Source organism: Rhinoderma darwinii, chromosome 2, assembly GCF_050947455.1.
Source record: "Rhinoderma darwinii isolate aRhiDar2 chromosome 2, aRhiDar2.hap1, whole genome shotgun sequence".
Classification (NCBI taxonomy): domain Eukaryota; kingdom Metazoa; phylum Chordata; class Amphibia; order Anura; family Rhinodermatidae; genus Rhinoderma; species Rhinoderma darwinii.
The window spans coordinates 199,668,472-199,694,156 of NC_134688.1; the positions used below are offsets into that span (position 1 = coordinate 199,668,472).

Genomic DNA, 25,685 nt, shown 5'->3' on the forward strand with positions numbered 1-25,685 from the left:
AAAAAAGTTATGACAAAACTCAAATTTTCTTTTTAACAATCCGTTTTTTGGTTGTAAAAGTAGTAAAACATAAAAGAAACCTATATAAATTTGGTATCAGCATAATCATATTGACGCGCAGAATAAAGTTAACATGCCGTTTTTACCGCACGGTGAATGCTGTAAAATCAAAAGATTGAGGAATCGCATTTTTTTTTCCTATTCCACCCCACAAATATTTTTTTCCAGTTTCCCACTGCATTATATGGTACAATAAATGGTGCCATGAAAAAGTTATGGCTTTTGGAAGCTGAGGAGGAAAAAATGAAAGTGAAAATACAAAAAATGGCTGCGCTGGGAAAGGATTAAATGCTGTTTCTGGGACAATACAGATTGTGCAGCTATTATATTCAGGGGGCACGGGATGTGGAGCTATTATATTAAAGGGCAAAGGGTATGGCACTTTTATATTCAGAGGCACAGTGTGTGGCAATATTATTTTCAGAGGCACAGGATGTGGAGCTGTTATATGTTATATTCATGGGGCACAGTGTTCACATCTGTTTAGGCTTCGTTCACATCTGCATCAGGGCTCCGTTCCGTCAGAGCTTTCCGTTGGAACGGAGCCCTGACTGACACAAACTGAAACCAAAGGTTTCCGTTTCCATCACCATTGATTTCAATGGTGACGGATCCGGTGCCAATGCTTTCAGTTTGTCTCCGTTGTGCAAGGGTTCCGTCGGAGTCCTGACACAGATGTGAACATAGCCTAAGCGGCTTCTGTTTATAGCAGAAGCCACAACGCCATGACTTCTAATGGGGTCCATCTCGGTTCTTCCTGTCATATCTGACTGAATTTGAGATAAATGCTACGAATGGAGCTTCCAACCAAAGTGTGAACACAGTCTAACAAGTACATTTTAATGGCCTCTTTAGCAAGGCACTCTGCTGGTGGTTAGAGGGGCATATTTACCTTTGGGTCCCTCACCTATTGGGAGAACGGGGATCTAGTTACCCCGTTTACTGATTCCTGGCCACTGCCTTCTACATTTACTTTAGTGGAGGAGTGGCAGCATTTGTGCACAGCCCTCTCCATTGAAGTCTACGGGAGTTACAGAAATAGCACGCAGCAAACTCCTGATAATTGAGGGTCCCACAGTGCTGCGGCACCTATCAGGCATTTACCCTTAATATACCATGCATGCCTAAGATAAAATTACCCCTTTAAGGCCTCATTTACACGAGCGTGTGCGTTTTGCGCGCGCAAAAAACGCTGCGTTTTGCACGCGCAAAAGGCACTTGGCAGCTCCGTGTGTCATCCGTGTATGATGCGCGGCTGCGTGATTTTCGCGCAGCCGCCATCATAGAGATGAGGCTAGTCGACGTCCGTCACTGTCCAAGGTGCTGAAAGAGCTAACTGATCGGCAGTAACTCTTTCAGCACCCTCGACAGTGAATGCCGAACACAATATACACCAACCTGTGAATAAAAAAAGACTTTCATACTTACCAAGAACTTCCTGCTTCCCCCAGTCCGGGCTCCCGGCCGTTGCCTTGGTGACGCGTCCCTCTCTTGTCATCCGGCCCCACCTCCCAGGATGACGCCGCAGTCCATGAGACCGCTGCAGCCTGTGATTGGCTGCAGCCTGTGCTTGGCCTGTGATTGGCTGCAGCTGTCACTTGGACTTAACTGTCATCCCGGGAGGTCGGACCGGAGTTATCGGTAAGTCAGAACGTCTTTTTTTTTTACAGGTTCATGGATTTTCGGAGCGGAAGTCACTGTCCATGGTGCTGAACCAGTTTAACGCTTTCAGCACCGTGGACAGTGACTGTCTCCTGACGTCGCGTACCCGAACATTTTTTACCGGTTTCGGTCAAAACGAGTTTGGCCGAACCCGGTGAAGTTCGGTGCGCTCATCTCGAATTTGACACTCCGTTTGGATGTTTGTAAACAGAAAAGCACGTGGTGCTTTTCTGTTTACATTCAGGAGTTTGACAGCTCTTGCGCGAATCACGCAGTTCGCACGGAAGTGCTTCCGTGCGGCATGCGTGGTTTTCACGCACCCATTGACTTCAATGGGTGCGTGAGTGCGCGAAAAACGCACGATTATAGAACATGTCGTGAGTTTTTTTCTGCGCACACGCGCTGAGCGCAATTCACGCATCGTCTAAACTGCCCCATTGACTAATATAGGTGCGTACGACATGCGTGCAAAGCACGCGCGTCGCACGCGCGTATATTACGTTCGTGTAAATGAGGCCTAACTCCTTGAGGACCTGGCCATTTTTCGTTTTCAATATTTTTCCTTCCTCGTATTGCAAGAGCCTTAAACTTTTTTATTTTTCTGTCAATGGAGCAGTGTGAAGGCTTATTTTTTGCAGGGCGAGCTGTAGTTTTTATTGGCACCATTTAAAGTAGCTGTAGCTTTTATTGGTACAATTTTTTGGTACGTAAGACTTTTTGATCACTTTTCACTACATTATTTTTTGAGAGCTAGTGACCAAAAAACAGCAATTCTGGCAATTTTTTTTTTTTTACGGTGTTCACCCTTCGGGTTAAACAATGTTATATTGTAATAGTTCAGACTTTTACGGATGCAGCGCTACCCATTCTGTTTTTTTATTTACATTAATGTAGAAAAATTGGGAAAAGTTTTTTTTTACTTTTAATATTTTTTATTTTCTGTACATTAGTCAAAACTTTATTAAACTTTTTTATTTAGTCCCCGTAGGGGATTTGAGCCAGCTATCCATAAATCGCTGGTACAATACACTGCAATACTAATGTATTGCAGTGTATTGTGAACTGTACCTCCTATTTAGCCCTGCCACGAACAGTGTTGTCATGGTGTGTCAAGGGGTTAATACTTCAGAACACTGTGAGTGACTTACACAATGAATGAAGCCGGCAGTGGTAATAAACACCTGTAGTAATGATGACAAATGTGCAGATGTTTATGACATAAAGAAGATTCTATATTAGAAGCTTTTACTGCCACATTCAGTACCATAATGCGACTGAGGACTTTGACTTCCCCACCAATGCCTACATTGATGGAGTTTGGATGTTCCAGCAGGGAAGCCCCTTCACCCAAGACCGCTTCTTCATCACAGTGATGCCATTCTCTTCATGCGGGTGATCTGCTTTAGACACCCTTTTGCATATGCTGTTAGGTCATATCAATGTAATAGATGAGGGTTTCCAGCACGAGATCCCCCTCTATTAGGCCCCATGCACACGTCCGTAAAACCACGGACCGTACCACGGTCCGCGGTTTTACGGACCCATTTGGTTCTATTGGTTGCAGACACTTTTCCGTAGCGCTACGGATGGGTGTCTGTGCCGGTAATTATGGAGCATGTCCTATTTTACGGGCCGTGCTCCTATACTTTGTATGGGAACACGGCCCGAAAATGAGGGTGGCCGTGCCCGCAACTGTGATTACGGGCACAGTCGTGTGCATGGGGCCTTAGCCAGAGCGGAGACAGCTGTTATAAAAAGGCATCTGGAGGACCCATCTCATCCGCGCATTACATGGATGTTTTTCACGGCCGATTTGCACCCGGGTGGGACTTGTTGTCCTGTGTATATGTCATAAATGTCTCTGATTGGAAAACCCCCTTAACTTACCCGGTAGTCACCTATAGGCTGGGTTCACACGTGGCGGAATTTCACTTAAATTCCGCTGCGGACACTCCGCAGCATTAATCCGCAGCGGAGCCGTTTGTCCATTGACTTACACTTTAATTTAGCAGTGTTCGTTTAGACGAGGCGTAAAATTCCGCTGCGGAGCATAGGCTGCGGAGCGGAATTTGGTGTCCGCAGCATGCTCTGTCTGTTGCGGAGCAGTGGCGGACTCATGGCGGAATTTCTCCATTGACTTCAATGGAGATTCTAATTTCCGCAATGAAGTCCGCAGCTGTCATGCACATGTTATGTGTGCTGCGGATCCGTCTTGCTTTTTTAACTTGACATTTCTTCATTCTGGCTGGACCTATGTATTTCTAGGTCTACAGCCAGACTGAGGAAGTCAATGGGGCTCCCGTAATGACGGGAGCGTTGCTAGGAGACGTCAGTAAATAGTCACTGTCCAGGGTGCTGAAAGAGTTAAGCGATCGGCAGTAACTGTTTCTGCACCCGGGACAGTGACTACCGATCCCAATATACATGTATCTGTAAAAAAAAATGAAGTTCATACTTACCGAGAACTCCCTGCTTCTGTCTCCAGTCCGGCCTCCCAGGATGACGTTTCAGTCTAAGTGACGGCTGCAGCCAATCACAGGCTAATAACAGGCTGCAGCGGTCACATGGACTGCCGCGTCATCCAGGGAGATCGGGCTGGATGCCGAAGGAGGGACGCGTCACCAAGACAACGGCCGGTAAGTATGAATTTCTTTGACTTTCACTAGGGAAAGTGCTGTCCCTTCTCTCTATCCTGCACTGATAGGGAGAAGGGAAGTACTTTTACCGCAGTCCGCAGCAGCTAGTCCGCATCAATTTACTGCACATTTTGTGCAGATCCGCTGCAGAATCTGCAACGCAGATTCTGTGCGGCATTGATGCGGACAGTTGCGGAGGAAATCCGCCACGTGTGGTCATGCCCATAGGTGGTACTAGAGAGACCGTTTTCTTCTTGCTGGTGGAGAGATATTTTTCAGACTTTTTCCCAGGCAGCATTGGTTGTACAGGTTTCCATTCAGAGAGGCAAAATGCACGAAGTGTTACAAGGTTGCAACAAGAGAAACACATACACAATCCATACACAAGAGAAAACAATCAGAGCGTTTGAGGCCAATTTGTATATACATTTTTTTGACTTTTATTGAACATATATCACAGACAATATTAAAATGCAAAAAGATACGACTCTAGTAAGGATAGCAGAGCTAGTAATAATTATTGTTGCTGAGTCAATTACATGGGTTAACAAATAGTATAGTTACTTGTTTCAAAAGGTGTACACCTCCCCTCACAAGGGGAAATTTTCCCAATCCTAGTGAGTATACTATGTGGGTATATTGAGTAAATGTAAACAAAAGAAGTGACAGTGCTATAGACAGTAATCTGTATGGCCACAGCCTTACCCATAGACCGCAAGAAAGGTGGTGATCAATTTCCGCTCCTCCACATGAACCCCTACGCGCGTTTCGCCACGAGTGCTTCCTCAGGGGCATGTGTGTAGATGAGAGGTATGACACATCTGATTTATTGGATTAGCCTTTCCATAGCACCCTATTTTCAGATACCAGAGCTCCTATTTCCACTTATTGTAACCCCTTCCCTCTTTAGCCACTTTTGACCTTTCTGACAGAGCCTCATTTTTCAAATCTGACATGTTTCACTTTATGTGGAAATAACTTCGGAATGCTTTAACCTATCCAAGCGATTCTGAGATTGTTTTCTCATGACACATTGGACTTTATGTTACTGGCAAAATTTGCTCGATACATTCAGTATTTAAATGTGAAAAACACCAAAATTTGGCGAAAAATTGCAAAAATTTGCATTTTTCTAAATTTAAATGTATCTGCTTGTAAGACAGGCAGTTATACCACACAAAATAGTCACTAATTAACATCCCCCACATGTCTACATTAGATTGACATCGTTTTTTGAACATCTTTTTATTTTTCTAGGACGTTACAAGGCTTAGGGTATGTTCACATGCAGTGACCAAAAACATTTGAAAATACGGAGCTGTTTTCAGACGAAAACAGCTCCTGATTTTCAAACGTTTTTGTAGCAACTCGCGTTTTTCACTGCGTATTTTACGGACGTTATTGGAGCTGTTTTTCAATGGAGTCAATGAAAAACGGCTCAGAAAACGTCCCAAGAAGTGACATGCACTTCTTTTTCGCGGGCGTCTTTTTACGAGCTGTATTTTGAAAGCGACGCGTAAAATTACACCTCGTGGGAACAAAACACCGTAAAACCCATTGAAAGCAATGGGCAGATGTTTGTAGGCATAATGGAGCCGTTTTTTCAGGCGTAATTCGAGGCGTAAAACGCCCGAATTACGTCTGAAAACACTGCATGTGAACATACCCTTAGAACTTTAGCAGCAATTTCGCACATTTTCAAGAAAATTTCAAAAGGCTATTTTTACAGGGGCCAGTTCAGTTGTGAAGTGGCTTTTAGGGCCTTATATATTAGAAACCTCCAAAAAGTCACCCCATTTGAAAAATGTCACCCCTCAAAGTATTCAAAACAGCATTTAGAAAGTTTCTTAACTCTTTAGACGTTTCACAGGAATTAAACCATTGTAGAGGTGAAATTTACAAATTTATTTTTTGTTTTTTTTAATCCATTTTTTTGTAACACAAAGTTTTACTAGAGAAATGCAACTCAATATTTATTGCTCAGCTTCTGCAGTTTTAGGAAATATCCCACATGTGACTCTAGTGTGCTACTGGACTGAAGCACAGGCCTCAGAAGCAAAGGAACACCTAGTGGATTTTGGGCCTCCTTTTTATTAAAATATATTTTAGGCACCTTGTCGGGTTTGAAGGGCTCTTGCAGTGCTAAAACAGTGAAAATCCCCCAAAAGTGACCCCATTTGGGAAACTACACCCCTTAAGGAAATTATCTAGGGGTATAGTGAGCATTTTGACCCTACAGGTTTATTGCAGGAATTATTGGAAGTAGACTGTGAAAATGGAAATCTACATTCTTTCAAAGAAAATGTAGGTTTAACTAATTTGTTCTCATTTCCACAAGGACTAAAGCAGAAAAAGCATCACCAAATTTGTAAAGCAATTTCTCCCGAGTAAAACAATACCCCATATGTGGTCATAAACAGTTATTTGGACACACGGCAGGGCTTAGAAGGGAAAGAGCGACATTTGGCTTTTGGAGCTCAAATTTAGCAGGAATGGTTTGCGGAGGCAATGTTGCATTTGCAAAGCACCTGAGGGACCAAAACAGTGAAAAAGCCCAAAAAGTGACTCCATTTAGGAAACTACACCAATTGAGGAATTCATCTATTGGTGTAGTGAGCATTTTGACCCCACAAGTGTTTCATAGATTTTATTAGAATTGGGCAGTGAAAATAAAAACAATCCTTTTTCTTCAATAAGACGTAGCTTTAGCTCAAAATTTTTCATTTTCTCAACAAGAAAAGGAAAAAAAGGACCCAAACATTTGTAGAGCAACTTCTCTGGAGTACGGCAATACCCCATATGTGATCATAAACTCCTGTTTGGGCAAATGGCAAGGATGAGAAGAGAAGGAGCGCCATTTGGCTTTTGGAGCACAGGTTTTGCTGGATTGGTTTCTTGACACCATGTCGCTTTTGCAAAGCCCCTAAGGTACCAGTATAGTGGAAACTACCCAAAAGGGACTCAATTTATGATACTACACCCCTTGAGGAATTAATCTAGGGGTGTAGTGAGCATTTTTACCCCACAGGTGTTTCATAGATTTTATTTGAATTGGGCAGTGAAAATAAAAATAAAATTTTTTTCCCAATAAGACGTAGCTTTAGCGCAAAATTTTCTCAACATATAAAGCAGAAAAAGAACCCCGTTTGTTAAGCAATTTCTCCCAAATATGGCAATACCCCATATGTGGTTATAAACTAATTTTTAGGCACACGGCAGGGCTCAGAAGGGAAGGAGAGCTATTTGGCTTTTGGAGTGCAGATTTTGCTGGATTGGTTTCTGGGCGTTATGTCGCATTTGCAAAACCCCTGTGGTACCAAAACAGTGGAAACCCCCCAGAGGTGTAGTGAGCATGTTAACCCTGCAGGTGTTTTGCATAAATTAGTGTGCACTTGATATTGCAGAGTGAAAATGGGATTTTTCAATAAATATGCCAATATGTGGTGCCCAGCTTGTGCCATCATAACAAGACAGCTCTCTAATTATTATGCTGTGTTTCCCGGTTTTAGAATCACCCTACATGGGTCCCTAATCTTTTGCCTGGACATTTGACAGGGCTCAGGAGTGAGAGAGTACCATGCGAAATTGAGGCCTAATTTGGCAATTTACACAGAATTGGTTCACAAATGCAGAGGCTCAGATGGGAAATAATAAAAGAAACCCCCCTGAAGTGACCCTATTTTATAAAAACTACACCCCTCAAGGCATTTATTAAGGGATGTAGTGAGCATTTTCACCCCACAGGCCTTTTCCATAAATGAATGCGCTGCAGATGGTGGAAAGTAAAAATTTAAATTTTTCCCCAGATATGCCTATTCAGTGGCAAGTATGTCGTGCCCAGCTTATGCCACTTTAGACACACACCCCAACAATTGTTAAAAGGGTTCTCCCGGGTATGGCGGTGCCATATATGTGGAAGTAAACTGCTGTTTGGGCACACTGTAGGGCTCAGTTGGGTGGGAGCGCCATTTGGCTTTTGAAGTGTAGATTTTGCTTGGTAGTAGTTTTGTTTGAGTATTGATGGTGTTTACGTTTATAATGTGGGGCATATGTAAGCTGGGCAGAGTACATCAGGGGCATAGTCAGGTGGAATAATAATGGGGTAAACAATAAAATGATCCATGGATGTGTGTTACGCTGTGAAGCAATAATTTCTGCACAGGCCAGTGTCTCACTGATAAATGATAAAAGATAAACATTGAAATTGCAAAACCAAGAAGGAAAAGTTTTGAAATTGTGGAAATCACAGGATCGATAGACATGTTAATGATATGCAAGTAATAAAAAAATGGAAACAAAATATTCCAAACATCTTGATTTATTCAGTATCGAGACTAAGCAACACGTGCATAAATACACACACTTAGGGTATGTTCATACGGCTTATATTCAGACGTTTTTCGGGCCGTAAACACCCCCAAAAATGGCTGAAAATACGGAAGCTGAACGCCTCCAAACATCTGCCCATTGATTACAATGGGAAAAATGGCGTTTCGTTCCGACGGGGCGTTTTTCTACGCGCCCGTTTGTAAACCTGCAGCATGCTCTGCTTTCAGTTTGGATTTTTTACGCTACATGTAGATGGGGTTTTGAAAATATATCTACTGGTATGTGCACACTGCGTTTTTTGCCAAGCAGAAAAAAATCTGCCTCAAAAATTCCTTCAGGATTTTTTAAGCAGATTTTGAAATGCAAGCGTTTTTTTAACTTAGGCAAATGCAAAATGGAGGCTCAGAGGCTCCAAGATAGGGTATGACGCTTTTGTCCTGCAAGCGGACAAAACCCACCCGGGGTAAAAAATGCCTCTGCCACTCATTGAAATGAATGAATGGAGATTTGGGGTAGCTTTTTTTGGTGCTGATTCTGCGTCAAAATGAGTGCCAAAAAAAACGCTGTGTGAACGGAGTTTTATATTGATGCTCAGTTAATGTTGAGTGACCTATAATTACAATGGTCAGTTACCTGTAATTACTAAGAAAAAAAATTACTCCTTAGGCAGCTGTAGATGTGTATTAGATGCAGTGACACTAGTAATGCTGTGTCTAACCAACATATTTGGGGTCTTTCTGCTTCACTCTGCTGGTTTCTAAAAAAAAAATGTCTCCATGTTTACTGAGTGGACGGACTCTTCTCTGGAGTGATGTGAGCCAATCAGATGTCTTCTCCTGCTGCTCCCGGCAAGTTGTTTCACTCAAACACTGAGGGATTAACTTCAGCTACATCCCCCTCCTCCCTTTTGGGGACTGTGGGGGGTTTGCAGACACAGAAAGTGGGAACTACAGGCTGCTGGAAAGTGATATGAACACATATACTACTGATTTAGGCCCACAAAAATATTATATTATATTATAATGATTATTTGTCAGTATACTAAACGAAACTACTGTACAGTATGACAGTTTGTAAAAATAAAATAAAAAAAATTACACAATGGTAAACTATAAGAAACATCACAAAACACCAAATAATAATACTTTATGTTGTTCAATCAAAATGTAACAACAATTCTTTAAAAAAAAAATGCAATAAACATGTGAAAACAACATAACTGCTCTATGTGTAACTATATCTATGGAGGAAAAAAGGAAATTATTTGTTTATACATGTAGAAATAATAAAACCCTCATTGATATGTTAGAAAATTTTACATTTCTGAGTGGAATTTATAAATTCATATAAACAGATTCAAATATGAAAAAAAAAGGAAATACTTTAAGGGACTCTAGACATTTATGGAACATGAAAGATATGTATTTACTTTGTAAAAGTCACCCCTGAGATTGCAGTTTGGGGCATAATGCTGGAAATTTTTGGACAGAATCCTGCCATCTCCCCATATCATCAACAACATGTATGACCATTCTTCTGCAGCCTTGTAACTGGACTGAATGCAATAAAAGCATCTACTCTCTGAACAGAATACTCTATAGGCTTTTTATATAACCAAGCACATTCCCTCTTATTACATACAATTGTTCCATGAAAAACACATTTGAGCTGTAAACCGTCAGGTAAAGCTGCGCACCACCGGTCTTGTATTTTCCTCTGGTATGAGCGAGAACCAGAATTCCAAAAATGCCGATGGTCTGATGTCAGGGTTACCATGAATTCGGGGTAGTGATTGTCCTTTTGTCGTTGGCAGTATTCATTGCTTCTTGTTCCTTGCTTAAAGTAGTCTAGGTATCAGGAACACATTTTATTTTGTGAAAAAAAAGAATAAAAAATGAAAGGAAACGAACGCCCACATATGTAGTATTATAGCAGTGTTGTCCAATCACATGAAACTGTAAAACAAAGAACAAAACAATAGAAAGTCAACAGATATGGAACATTATCATATCCTTTGTATACGAATTGTTCTGTCATTTTATACTTTTATATCCTGCACAAAACAAACTAGAAGATAAAAACATCAAACCTTAATGACAATATATTTAAAAAGGTGATAGATTGTTTATCTAAGTAGCAAAAATTTATTAAATCTGGAGCTTCACTTTAACCCCTTAAAAGGGAATGTGTCGCAAATTTATTATTTTTTTTAAGTAAGTTACTTATTTTTATTGTATTTTTTTATTTTTTAGCTGTTTTTTTTTTTTCCACAAGGTTGAAAGTATTAAAATAATAATAATTTTACATGTTTTCCTATGTTGGCCGCCAGAGGGAGCACTTCCCAGAATTACAGCAAGGTGAATAAGGGAAAGCAACCTGACTCACAGCTGCTGTAAATGTGGGAGGGAGACTCACGCCCCTCCCTATTTTTGGCTACAAACCAGGAAAAGGTGTCCTCAAATTGCGAAGCATTGTCTGGCTCCCATTTTGGGAGAGCTTTTACAATGCAGCTGGTAGAAGCCCTAGAAAACACCAAAAGGCTAAGAATGATGAAAGTCAAGAGGGAAGCCCAAGTGGTGAATGACTTTTCAGTTGACAGGTTCACAAGGGGTGTATTTGCCGTGGTTTTTTGGCACATTTGATGTGCCAAAAACCACATTAAAAAATGCTTGATTACGCTTTTTATTTACATAATTAGTAAAACGTGCCGTTAGTACATACAATGCGCTTTTTTACACACGCGTTTCTAAAAAACACATTGTGTAAATAAAGAAGTGTCGAGTCAATTCCTTTGAACGTAAAACACGCCTAATGTTCCCATAATCAATGGGAGTCCTAATTATGCTCCAAAAAACGTGCAAAAAAATGCATAAAAAAACACATGAAAAAAGCGTTAAGCGCTTGATTAAGCTTAAGTTTTTTCCGCAAGCTTTTTAAAAAAAAAATGTGTTGTGTAAAAAAGAAGCGTTGGATCAATTTTTTGGTGCATAAAATGCGCCAAATGTTTCCAGTCAGTGGGAGTCCTAACTACATGCCCAAAAAGCACACACAAAAACTGCAAAAAAAAACCCGCAAAAATAAAGGAATTGTGCATGGACCCATAGAAAAACGGATAGCACACTGAAGCATTTCACTGAAATGTTCTTGAGGCCTAACTTTTTTTTAATTTTTTGCAGGTTCCGATTTCAATAAAATTATTTCCTTATGTCTCTGTGTTTTTTGAATACTTTATTAACGCCTGGATAATGGCAGTTGTCTGTTTGACGACATCCATTACTAAGGCGAGGCTTAGTGTTAGCCAGTAAAAAGGCTCGCAGTTTTGTCAAAATTCATTGGTAATAAATTTTTTCTTTAACACACAAAGTTTTACCAGAGAAATGCAACTCAATATTTATTGCCCAGATTCTGCAGTTTTTAGAAATATCCCACGTGGCTAATGGACTGAAACACAGGCCTCAGAAGCAAAGACTCACCTAGAAGATTTTGGGTCCCCCTTTTTTTTAGAATATATTTTAGGCACCTTGTCAGGTTTGAAGAGGTCTTGTGGTGCCAAAACAGTGGAAACCCCCCAAAAGAGACCCCATTTTGGAAACTACACCCTCAAGAAATGTATCTAGGCGTAGAGTCAGCATTTTGACCCCACAGTAATTACGGGCCCATAGACTTCTATTGGCCAAGGGTACCTTCCCGTTTGCTTACGGGAAGGTGCCCGTGCCGTTGAAAAATATGGAACATGTCTTATTTCAGGCCGTAATTACGGCACGGGCAGGCCCATAGAAGTCTATGGGGCTTCCGTAATTATGGGTGGCTACGTGTGTGCACCCGTAATTACGGGAGCGTTGCTAGGCGACGTTAGCGGATAGTCACTGTCCAGGGTGCTGAAAGAGTTACCTGATCGGCAGTAACTCTTTCAGAACCAGGGACAGTGACTACAGCTGGAGTTAACAGTATTAAAAGTCAACTTACCTGCTTCTTCCTCCAGTCCGGCCTCCAGGGATGACGTTTCATCCCATGTGACCGCTGCAGCCAATCACAGGCTGCACCGGTCACATGGACTGCTGCGTCATCCAGGGAGGTTGGACTGGATGTCAAAAGAGGGACGTGTCACTTCTTTTACTTATAATCGCTGCGTTCCGCTGCGTAAACTCTGATAGAGAGAAGGGGCTGCCGATTAGTGCAATGCAATTTTGCTGAGAAAATGGGTCCGTAAATACGGGTGGAATACTGGTGACAACGGGCCCGTATTTACGGGCACGGGTCCGTAAATACTGGTGGAATACGGGTCAAATACGTGTGACAAAGTACCCGTATTTACGCCAGTATTTACGGGAGGAAAAAAATAAGTTTGTGTGCATGAGGCCTTAGGCCAGGGGTCTCAAGCACGCGGCCCGCGGGCCGCATGCGGCCCTTGGGGCTTTCATCTGCGGCCCGCTGTCCATACATCGACAATGATGTCAGGACCTTCCCCAGAGCAGGAGTCCCAGTGATGTCAGGAGCACAGCTGGAGTCCCAGGAAGAGCCTACTAGCTCTCTGCCCGAGACTCCAGCTCTGGGGTTGCCCCTGACATCTCTGTCCATATATGGACAGTGATGTCAGGAGCAGAGCTGGAATCCCATGCAGGGTGCTAGAAGCGGCTCTGCTCCGGGACTCCAGCTCTGGGCAAGCCCCTGACATCACTGTGGCAGCATCTGCGGAGGGCACTGTGGCAGCATCTGCGAAAGGCACTGTGGCAGCATCTGCGGAGGGCACTGTGGCAGCATCTACGGAGGGCACTGTGGCAGCATCTACGGAGGGCACTGGCAGCATCTACAGAGGGCACTGTGGCAGCATCTACAGAGGGCACTGTGGCAGCATCTACAGAGGGCACTGTGGCAGCATCTACAGAGGGCACTGTGGCAGCATCTACAGAGGGAACTGTGGCAGCATCTACAGAGGGAACTGTGGCAGCATCTACAGAGGGAACTGTGGCAGCATCTACAGAGGGCACTGTGGCAGCATCTAGAAGGCGCACTGTGGCAGCATCTACAAGGGGCACTGTGGCAGTATGTACAGAAGACACTGTTGCATTATCTAGGGGTGTGTTGCATTATCTACAGAGGGCACTGTGGCATTATCTACAGAGGGCACTGTGGCATTATCTACAGAGGGCACTGTGGCATTATCTACAGAGGGCACTGTGGCAGCATCTACAGAGGGCACTGTGGCAGCATCTACAGAGGGCACTGTGGCAGCATCTACAGAGGGCACTGTGGCAGCATCTACAGAGGGCACTGTGGCAGCATCTACAGAGGGCACTGTGGCAGCATCTACAGAGGGCACTGTGGCAGCATCTACAGAGGGCACTGTGGCAGCATCTACAGAGGAATCTGTGGCAGCATCTACAGAGGAATCTGTGGCAGCATCTACAGAGGGCACTATGGCAGCATCCACAGAGCTCTCTGTGGCAGCATCCACAGAGGGCACTGCGGCAGCATCCACAGAGGGCACTGCGGCAGCATCCACAGAGGGCAAAGCGGCAGCATCCACAGAGGGCAAAGCGGCAGCATCCACAGAGGGCAAAGCGGCAGCATCCACAGAGGGCAAAGCGGCAGCATCCACAGAGGGCAAAGCGGCAGCATCCAGAGGGCACTGCGGCAGCATCCACAGAGGGCACTGCGGCAGCATCCACAGAGGGCACTGCGGCAGCATCCACAGAGGGCACTGCGGCAGCATCCACAGAGCGCACTGCGGCAGCATCCACAGAGGGCACTGCGGCAGCATTCACATAGGGCAAAGCGGCAGCATTCACAGAGGGCACTGTGGCACTATCTAAAAAGGGGCAGCCCAATCTTGACATTTGTGTCTGCCAAACGCTGCCAACTGAGCTGCCGGACTGCATTTAGCGACACTTAAACGGGAAAACTGGATTGTTGAAATAAGCATGTGGAGAAATATCTCAAATTTTAAACCTAGCGGTATTATTATAGTAATGTAGTATTATTATTATTATAGTAATGTAGTATTATTATAGTAATGTAGTATTATTATTATAGTAATGTAGTATTATTATTATAGTAATGTAGTATTATTATAGTAATTCAAATAACTAATTGATTAACAATAATTTTGTATTGTATCAAATTTGAAAGTAATGCGGCCCGTCAACTTCCCATTTCTTCTATATGTGGCCCACCTACCCGGCCGAGTTTGAGACCCCTGCTTTAGGCCTCACCAGTAATCCACCCGTACTTACGGACCCGTTTTCTCTGCACTAATCGACAGCCCCTTCTCTCTATCAGTGCTGGAAAGAGAGAAGTGGCAGCCCTTTCGGGCAGAGTTTCCGCAGCGATTGAAAGTAAAAGAACTTCATACGTACCGTTGTCTTGGTGACGCGTCCCTCTTGACATCCAGTCCGACCTCCCTGAATGAGGCGGCAGTCTATGTGACCGCTGCAGCCTGTGATTGGCTGCAGCGGTCACATGGGATGAAACGTCATCCCTGGAGGCCAGGCTGGAGGAAGAAGCAGGTAAGTTAACTTTTAATACTATTAACTCCAGCGGTAGTCACTGTCCCGGGTGCTGAAAGAGTTACTGCCGATCAGTTAACTCCTTCAGCACCCTGGACAGTGACTATCCCCTGACGTTGCCTAGCAACGCTCCCGTAATTACGGGTGCACACACGTAGCCACCCGTAATTACGGGAGCCCCATAGACTTCTATGGGCCTGCCCGTGCCGTTATTACGGCCTGAAATAGGACATGTTCCATATTTTTCAACGACACGTGCACCTTCCCGTAAGCAAACGGGAAGGTACCCGTGGCCAATAGAAGTCTATGGGCCCGTAATTATGGGCCGTAAAATAAAAATCTAAATAAATGGGAAAAATCACCCCAACATTTGTAAAACATCTTCTACCGATTACGGCAATGCCCCATATGTGGTAATACACTGCTCTTTAGACCCACAGCAGGGCTCACAAGGGAAGGAGCACCATTTGGATTTTGGAGAGCAGATTTTGCTGGAATAGTTTTCAGTGTCATGTCGTGTTTGCAACGCCCTGGAGGGACCAAAACAGTGAAAACCCCCCAAAAGTGACCCCATTTTGGAAACTACACCCCTCAAGGAATATTTCTAGGGGTATAGTTAGCATTTTGACCCCACATATTTTTTGCAGAATTTCTTGGAATTATGCAGTGAAATAGAAAATCTAAATTTTTTTCTAATAAAATGCAGTTTTAGATCATATTTTTTCATTTTCACAATAGATAAAAGGAGAAAAAGAACCACATTTGTAAAGCAATTTCTACCGAGTACAGCAATACCCCATATGTGGTAATAAACTGCTGTTTGGACACACGGCAGGGCTTAGGAAGGACAGAGCGCCATTTGACTTTTGGAGCTCAAGTTTTGCTGGAATGGTTTGCGGCGCCATATCTCATTTGCAAAACAGTGCAAACCCCGCAAAAGTGACCCAATTTGGGAAAGTACCCCCCTCATGGAATTTATCTAACGGTATAGTGAGAATTTTGACCCCACTGTTTTTTTGCTGAATTTATTGGAATTAGGCAGTGAAAATGAAAATTTACATTCTTTCCACAAAAAAGATGCATTTTTTTCATTTTGACAAGGAATAAGGGAGAAAAAGCGCCCCAACAATTGTAAAGCAATTGCCCCCGAGTACGGCAATACCCAATATGTGGTAATAAACTGCTGTTTTGACACACGTCAGGGCTCAGAATGGCAGAGTGTTACTTGGCATGCAGATTTTGCTTGATTGTTTTTTGAGCGCTATGTCGCATTTGCAGAGCCCCTGAGGTACCAGTACAGTAGAAACCCCTGAGAAGTGACTCCATTTTGGAATCTATACCCCTCAGGGCATTCATCTAGGGGTGTAGTGAGCATTTTGATTCCACAGGTGTTTTATAGATTGTATTAGGGTATGTTCACACTGCTTATTTTCGGCCGTAAACGGCCGAAAAACAACCTAAGTATCGGAAGCATAACGCCTCCAAACATCTGTTCATTGATTTCAATGGGAAAAACGGCGTTCTGTTCCGACGGGGCGTTTTTTTACGCAGCCGTATTTAAAATCGTGTGAACATACCCTTAGAATTAGGCAGTGAAAATGAAAAAAAAATTTTTGCCCAAAAATATGTAGTTTGCCCCCAAATTTTTATTTTCACGAGGGGTAATAGGAGAAAAAACAACACACAATTTGTTACCGAATTTCTCCCGAGTATGGCAATACCCCATGTGTGGCCCTAAACTGCTGTTTGGGCACATGACAGCTAAAAATTGAAAGAGCGCCATTTGGCTTTTAGAGCGCAGATTTTGCTGGACTGGTGTACACGCGCCATGTCGCATTTTCAGAGCTCCCTTGGGTACCAGAGTAGAGTTTAAAACCCTGAGAAGTGACTCGATTTTGTAAACTACACCCCTCAAGGCATTTATTATTTGCCTGGACATATGACAGGGCTTAGGAGTGAAAGAGCAAAGGCGCATGTGAGGCCTATTTTGGTGATTTTCGCAGCATTGGCCCACAATTGCAGGGCACTGGGGTCAAATAGTAAAACAAACCCCCAAGTAGTGACACCCATTTTGGAAACTGCACCCCTCAAGACATTTTTTAAGGGGTGTAGTAGTGGGCATTTTGACCACACATTTTTTTTTTATTCGAAATGAACGCTGAGTGGATGGTGCAAAGCGAAAATTGCAATTTTCCACAGGTATATGACATTTTAGTGCACAATATATTGTGCCCAGGTCGTGCCACTTAAGTCATATACCTCAAACTGTTAAGCGGGTTCTCCCGGGTATGGTCATGCCATATATGTGGACGTAAACTGCTACTTGGGCACTCTGCAGGGCTCAGAAATGAGGAAGTGGCATTTGGAGCGCAGATTTTGCTTGGCAGTTGTTCGGTTTGGGATTTTCCTGGTATTTCAGTTTATAATGTGGGGGCAAATGTAATTGTGCGGAGAACATCAGGGCATAATAAGAGGGTATAATAATGCAGTCAATAAATAATAATCCACAGATGTGTGGCCGGTGTCGCACTGATAAATAAAAAATCGTATCCGCTTTTGGAACACTGCACATTTTGCATCGCCATATTCTGAGAGCCAGAACTTTGTTACTTTTCCTCCACCGGAGCTGTGTGAGGGCTTATTTGTTGCGGGACAATCTGTAGTTTTCATTGGTACCATTTTGGGGTACATGCGATTTTTTTGATCACTTTTTATTAAATTTTTTTGGCAAGCCAGGTGACCAAAAACCAGCAATTCTGATGTTTTTTGTGCTTTTTTTTTACGGCGTTCACCATGCGCTATAAATGACAATTTTAAATTTTTCTGCGGGTCGATACGAAATGTATAATTTTTTTTATACTTTGCAGCGTCTGCACAATAAAATCACTTTTTTGTATCACCATATTCTGAGAGCTATAACTTTTATTTTCCCGGCAAACAAGCTGTGGGAGGGCTTGTTTTTTGCGGGACCTGCTGTAGTTTTATAATTTTGGGGTACATTCAAGTTTTAGATCCCTTTTTTTATTCTGTTTTGGGAGCGGTCGTGACGAAAAAAACAGCGATTCTGGAATTGTTTTTTATTTTTTTTTTTTTATGGTGTTCAACATTCGAGTAAAATAGCGTGATATTTTTATAGTTTGGGTCCTTACGTTTTCCTTTTTGTTCTATAATAAAAGGCTTATTATGGGAAAAAAGGCTGTTAGTTTTTTTTAACGTGAAACGTATTGTTTTTACTTTTTTACAAAATTTTTATAAACTTTTTTTTTTGGTCCCACTAGGGGACTTGAAGGCATGAAGCCCTGATCACTATTCTAATACACTGTACTACCTACATAGTGTAGTGTATTAGAGCTGTCAGCTATTCACTGACAGCAAGCCTATTAGGCGTCGCCTCCTGGCGGGGCCTAATAGGCTGCCGTACTAGGAGGCCATTGTTAGGCCTCTGGTTGCCATAGCAACCATCGGCACACACCGCGGGTGCCGATGGTTGCCATTAGTATCCATAGGGTGCGATCTAACCACCTAGATGCGGCAATAATTTTTTTATTGCTGCATCTAAGGGGTTAATCGGCCGGATTGGAGCGTAGCTCTGGTCTTGGCCGTTAGAGCAGGATGTCAGCTGTGACAAACAGCTGACACCCGCAGCTATGGCAACCGTCAGGGGTGCCCACAGGCTAGAAACCACCTAGATGCAGCGATCGCTTTTGATCGCTGCATCTAAGGGGTTAAATCGGCTGGATTGGAGCATAGCTCTAGTCCTGGCCGTTACAGCGGGTGTCGGCTGTAATATACAGTCGACAACCGGCAGTGATGGCGCTGCCTCAGCTTCAGAGCCAGCTCCATCACATACACGTTCTCAAGGAGCTGTGATTAGTCAGTCTGCTGTGACTGACCAATCGCAGTGATCGCTGGCAGTGGACCACTGTGATTGGTCCCCTGCCGTCTTGCTGTGCCGATCCAGTCATATACAGTTGATGGCACAGTTCTGTCACCTTGTCCTATGACAGGGTGACAGTTGTTAGCCAGGACGCACCGGTACGTCTCGGCAGGACCTACCGGTCCGGCAAGGGGTTAATAACATTTATCATGATTACGGTCGCAAGATCTGGTCATCCTATACGCTTATCATATATGCTTGTAGATCTCCATATTTTATCTACTAAAGAAAGTAGTTCAGCAAATAGCTGTTATAATCATCTCAAGCTGGATTCCTACGGAAAAGGGACTTCCAGGGTTTGTTTTATGTAATGGGAGACTTGTCAGTTGCCCAAGACACAAAGAGCTGCTGCATTTTGGTTATTTTAGGCTGGTCTGTCTACCATTCACTCGTAGAAATACATTGGTGAGTGAGGGCACAGACAAGTAAGACTTAGGAACAATAAACATACGTTTTGCGGTCCTTTTTCAAGCTGGTGTTGGCAACGCTCCCAAACGCTTGTCCTTGTAGGAGCTCGGTCGCTGCCTTACGTTTATTAAATGCATTAATTTCCTCCTGCAATTCTTTCCTTTTGTCCTCTAGGCTCGTCCTTTCATCATGATGAAGCCTTTTCAGCTGTTCAAATCTGTTCTGAAGCTGTATAAATCACACACACGTTATCAATGATGGTACTCTCTAAAATATATATTTATAAGCACCACTTCTGCAACTAGCAAAAACATAAAAAAGAATAATGTTATGGTTAGGTATTTGCGGAGCTCAGAAAATTCCTATGCAGGCATCAGTGAAATTAAATGTCAATTTTTACATGACATCAGAATTGGCCATGCGACATTATTGATAAATCTGCACCACTAGGTATCTGTAGTGGGTGTTCTTCTATTCAGAGAGAGGGGAAGTTCTAAAAAATGAACCAGAACTGTGCCTATTGCAAAATGTGATGAGGTTTTCAATGCTGCAAATCCAAGACAAAACAGCCATAGAATGATGCGGTGTTGTCCAGATTTGCACATTTTGACCATATTTTTTTTTCTGTGCTAGGCAACCGTATAAATGACCATCACATTTTGTTCTGTTGGGTCTAGCGGAACAATTTGTGAAATAAAAAAGGAAACTGGAATGTACATACCTCTCGCTCTGCTTCTTTCAAGACGGTCTCCTTCTCTCTTACTCTCTGCACAAAGGTCTGTCTCATCTCTTCCTCCTTCCTCTGCAGTTCCTCGAAGAACTCTTGGCGCTTTGTTTCATATGTTTCTTGTAAACTGAAGTACCAACAAACATTTGTGTTTTAGTTCAGTTCTTTAAGGTGAAGTATTGATCATGAGTCACCATTAAAAAGGACCTGATGCATCTGCTCTAGACCTCAGAGACCCAAGTCCAGTCATTCTAGTAAAACAGTAATATTCAGATGTGCCAGGCATACATCTCTATAGCACAGAGGAAAGAATGGGATGCTGGGAGATGCTCGTCTTAGCATTTATGTTAACACTTGTTATGATCTCTGAATTGCGCAAAAAAAACTGAAATCATAGAAAAATCTTCCTACTATAGTTACTAGTTATAAAGTAATCCATGCAATCACTAAGTAAAAAATGTATATTTTCCAGAGCACTTATCGTGGGCTGGTATAAAACAAACGTGCCTGTGCAATGTCTTGATATTTGGAAGTCGGAGCTAGTAGCATGAAAGCTAGAAGACTCCTGTATCTAAGAAGAAGCTAATGTTAAAACATAACTAAATGGCATCTGTAAAACCTGTGTCCGTTTATAAGGTGATATAAACGACCTATATCTATCCAAACACTAGATGGCAGCAGACGTACAGTAGCAGAATTACAGCTCCCTTACATTGCTCTGCAACTTCCAGGTTAATCTCTCTTTCAAAAATGAGGTATGTTGGCAATATGATAGACAGCAATACTTAAAGTGTAGATAAACGTTCGGCAAACTTCTGACATATCATAGTGACATGTCATAGTTTGGATTGGTGGGGGTCCGAGCACTGAGACCCCACCAATCACTAGAATGGAGCCGCTGAAGCGATCGTGTGAGCGTTCAGCTGCTTCGTGTCTGTTCAGCTTTTTCCGGAAAGCCGATGTATCGGAGTACGGGCTCATAGACTTTCTATTGAGTCCGTGCACTGATACATTTATTTCCAGAAAAATCCGAAGACACGAAGCAGCTGAGAGCTCACACGATCGCTTCAGCGGCTCCATTCTAGTGATTGGTGGGGTCTCAGTGCTCGGACCACCACCAATCCAAACTTCTGGCATGTCACAAGTTTGCCGAACATTTAGATACACTTTAAAGGTGATGGGACAACAAATAAGGGCAATTACGAGAGAAAGTATAGTCCTATCCAATTCTCAACTGCAGCCCAAATGTGTCTGTAACAGGCAGGATTGTGGCACTTCTTAATGCAGCTACAAAAGCACTACTGAAAGTGTCATTTTCATTGGAAAGGCCAATAGCCAGGGGCTGCATCTGAAGTTAACCTGTCACCCCATTAACTGACATGCATTGTACATCCAGCCAGAATAGAGCGGTCTCCTTCTAGTTTCTATAGTCATTTACTGTAAAACATAAGGTAACCATGAGTTGAGGCACTGGTTATTATATTCTCTCTAAGCAGATAAACTAATACAATTACAATTCTAAGGATCTGCCCTTCAGTTTTCAATCTTTTGCTGGGATCTAATCATGTTTTGGTAAAAAAAAAGAAGAAGGGAACACGGAGCTGAGATTGGTTCATCGAACACACAAAGGTCTCAGTGACAGCTTCTCTTAAATATTGGCATGTCACTACTGGTCACCGGTCCAGCTGGGGACAGGAGATATGACAGTGCTTCATTTGTACTCAACAGAATAGACAATCTGCTTGTAAGGAGCTCTTCCACACAGCACAAGTATTACTGGCAGAAAAACTTCTGAAATTGCGATTTTATTTTCATTAACCCTTAAACTAAATACTAAATACAATATTTTTCTACTCAAAAAGGTTTTTCCAGTCATAACGCATAGTTAGCTTGTCTGTTATAAATATATAATGAGAGGTTACTTCAGCCTTAGGACACTTTCACACGGAAGCATTTAGGTTAGTATTTTGCTCACATCTGCATTGGAGGCTCCGTTAGGGGCCTCTGTCGCAGATCCGGCAGAAATGACCGGAAGCAATAGCGCAGCATGGTGCGCTGTTGTTTCTGATAAAACCATGAACTACCCCAGCGGAACCCATTAAAGTCAATGGGCTCAGTCGGCCGCGCAGTGATGTCCGTGTTGCAACGGAACTGTTGCGTCCGGCATTCCCTTGTTCTGCTCCTCTGACGGAGCAGAACAAGGGAATGCCCTGACGGAGTTGTGAAGCCACAACCAGGAATGGAAAATAAACAGAAAACGTATAATGGAAAGATTTGCACCTCTTCTGTGTTTTGGCTTTCAAATACTGCTGCAAAATACTGACCAGAATGCGGTCGTGTGAACATAGCCTTATTGTTCATGCTGCAAAATCTTTCTTGGTCAGTGATAAACACAATGGCCCACATTTATCATGAAGTTACGCCAGGTTTTGGTATAAACGGTGATAAAAAAAAGTTGCAAATCACAATGTGTATCAAAATTTCGGTAAAGTTTCCAACTTTTTCTGTCGCTCTGAAAGTGATGAGAAAAGTGGGCATGGTTTCCAAAGAGACATAGATTTCGTCAAATTTATTAATTGAAAAGTCTAAAAATGGCACAACTTTTGTCGCAAGTCTAGATTGCTCAGAGCAGGCATAGAATTGTTTTTCTGCCCTTCAGACAGTGCAAAATGTGCCAAACTTATTATTAAGAGGTGTGCACCTTTTAATAAATTTGCCACAAATCACACCAACTATCTCCTCCTTTACGAAGACTGGTGTGAAATAGGCCAGTCTTGGTAAATGTGGGCCTATTATTGCATTGGGCAAAGCAAACACACGTGATACCCAATGGATGGAACAGTTGTTTATGTTACTATATAGTCTGGGGCGTCTTGTTATAAAAATACAGTAGTTCAATTTGTATCACCAATGCATCACTAGAAGCTTTCTCCAGGTGAAGAAACGACGCAGTCATACAAGTCATAGGTAATGCTGAAGGATATATGTATTCAATTCCACTAATCCAATGTGTGACACTTATAAAACAGATGGTCATAGATGGGCGTGCTTAACTTGGCGCCAGATTTAATAAATTGTAACACACATTCCTCGGTACATCATATTGATGTAGATGAACGCTGCCTAGTAGTTGCCATCCTCTAGCGAGAATGCCATTCGAGTGTGTCAGTATTGCACCAGACTTACTTAATGCTTTGACATCTTTGATAAATTTAGCCCTATTAGTGCCATTTTTGTGTCTTTCACGTATATAATACGTCTTTCCTAACAAGATATTGATGAACTTGTCTAAATGTATATCAGTATTGTTTATTTGTACGATTGTTATAAAACGTTATTTACTACGACGCAAGCAACATTTTTTTACCTTTTGTGAGTGTGTCCTTTTCTACATAAACATTGAAAATGACATTATTTGCTTTGTCATCCAATAGGTGAAATCTGATTTCAGTTATCTGAACTCATACTAAACGAATAGTGCTACTATGCTACAAATACAAAAAAGATGCTTAGTGCAGTATATGTGTCAAAGGTTGCAAGTAAAAAATGCTAAACCTCTGCTAGCGTGGAAAACATCAAAGGGGTTATCCGGGATTTCAAAATTGATGGCCTATTCTTAGGATAGGTAGATTGCTGGGGGTCTGACTTCCAGCACCCCCACCAGTCAGCTATTTGAAAGGTCCGCGACGCTCGTACGACCTCCCCAGCCGTTACACATACAGTGAAGGAAATAAGTATTTGATCCCTTGCTGATTTTGTAAGTTTGCCCACTGTCAAAGACATGAACAGTCTAGAATTTTTAGGCTAGGTTAATTGTGTTAATAGTGAGAGCTAGATTATATATAAAAAAAAAGAAAATCACTTAGTCAAAATTATATATATTTATTTGCATTGTGCACAGAGAAATAAGTATTTGATCCCCTACCAACCATTAAGAGTTCAGCCTCCTCCAGACCAGTTACACGCTCCAAATCAACTTGGTGCCTGCATTAAAGACAGCTGTCTTACATGGTCACCTGTATAAAAGACTCCAGTCCACAGACTCAATTAATCAGTCTGACTCTAACATCTACAACATGGGCAAGACCAAAGAGCTTTCTAAGGATGTCAGGGACAAGATCATAGACCTGCACAAGGCTGGAATGGGCTACAAAACCATAAGTAAGACGCTGGGTGAGAAGGAGACAACTGTTGGTGCAATAGTAAGAAAATGGAAGACATACAAAATGACTGTCAATCGACATCGATCTGGGGCTCCATGCAAAATCTCACCTCGTGGGGTATCCTTGATCCTGACGAAGGTGAGAGCTTAGCCGAAAACTACACGAGGGGAACTTGTTAATGATCTCAAGGCAGCTGGGACCACAGTCACCAAGAAAACCATTGGTAACACATTACGCCGTAATGGATTAAAATCCTGCAGTGCACGCAAGGCCCCCCTGCTCAAGAAGGCACATGTACAGGCCCGTCTGAAGTTTGCAAATGAACATCTGGATGATTCTGAGAGTGATTGGGAGAAGGTGCTGTGGTCAGATGAGACTAAAATTGAGCTCTTTGGCATTAACTCTACTCGCCGTGTTTGGCGGAAGAGAAATGCAGCCTATGACCCAAAGAACACCGTCCCCACTGTCAAGCATGGAGGTGGAAACATTATGTTTTGGGGGTGTTTCTCTGCTAAGGGCACAGGACTACTTCACCGCATCAATGGGAGAATGGATGGAGCCATGTACCGTCAAATCCTGAGTGACAACCTCCTTCCCTCCACCAGGACATTAAAAATGGCTCGTGGCTGGGTCTTCCAGCACGACAATGACCCGAAACATACAGCCAAGGCAACAAAGGAGTGGCTCAAAAAGAAGCACATTAAGGTCATGGAGTGGCCTAGCCAGTCTCCAGACCTTAATCCCATCGAAAACTTATGGAGGGAGCTGAAGATCCGAGTTGCCAAGCGACACCCTTGAAGTCTTAATGATTTACAGATGATCTGCAAAGAGGAGTGGGCCAAAATTCCATCTAACATGTGTGCAAACCTCATCATCAACTACACAAAACGTCTGACTGCTGTGCTTGCCAACAAGGGTTTTGCCACCAAGTCTTAAAGGAACAGTGTCATCACAAATTATTTTTTTATATGTTAAAGATGTTAGTGCTTTATTAAAAACGTTTATATTCATTTGTGTGTTTGTGTTTTACTTTTTCTTATTTTTACACTTTTTCTTCCCTATGGGGGCTGCCATTTTTTGTTCCATTTCTGTGTGTGTCGATTAACGACACATACAGACATGGAATACGGCAGCCACAGTCCCATAGGGACTGCGAACGGCTCCCGTCCCATTGATTTCAGTGTACGGCGTCTGTGTGGGAACTGCGCATGCGCCGCTCCCACACAGTCCAATTCGAAATTGGCGCCATCCGGCGCC

General features: G+C 42.8%; 1 protein-coding gene and 1 long non-coding RNA gene across 4 annotated transcripts in view; one reads left to right on the forward strand and one right to left on the reverse strand.

The window, feature by feature from the left end:
* Positions 1 to 25,685, forward strand: part of LOC142742697 (uncharacterized) — a 46,028-nt gene that overhangs the window by 5,878 nt on the left and 14,465 nt on the right. The gene's annotated exons all lie outside the window — the stretch shown is intronic.
* The window catches only part of LOC142742694 (septin-10-like), a 73,733-nt gene continuing 52,822 nt past the window's right edge, over positions 4,775 to 25,685 (reverse strand). The window contains exons 9-11 of the mRNA XM_075852710.1: positions 20,260 to 20,392; positions 19,582 to 19,766; positions 4,775 to 10,642 (exon numbers count right to left, since the gene is read on the reverse strand). Coding sequence (XP_075708825.1) covers positions 10,633 to 10,642; positions 19,582 to 19,766; positions 20,260 to 20,392 — 328 coding nt within the window. The 3' untranslated portion in view covers positions 4,775 to 10,632. The remainder of the gene's footprint in view (positions 10,643 to 19,581; positions 19,767 to 20,259; positions 20,393 to 25,685) is intronic.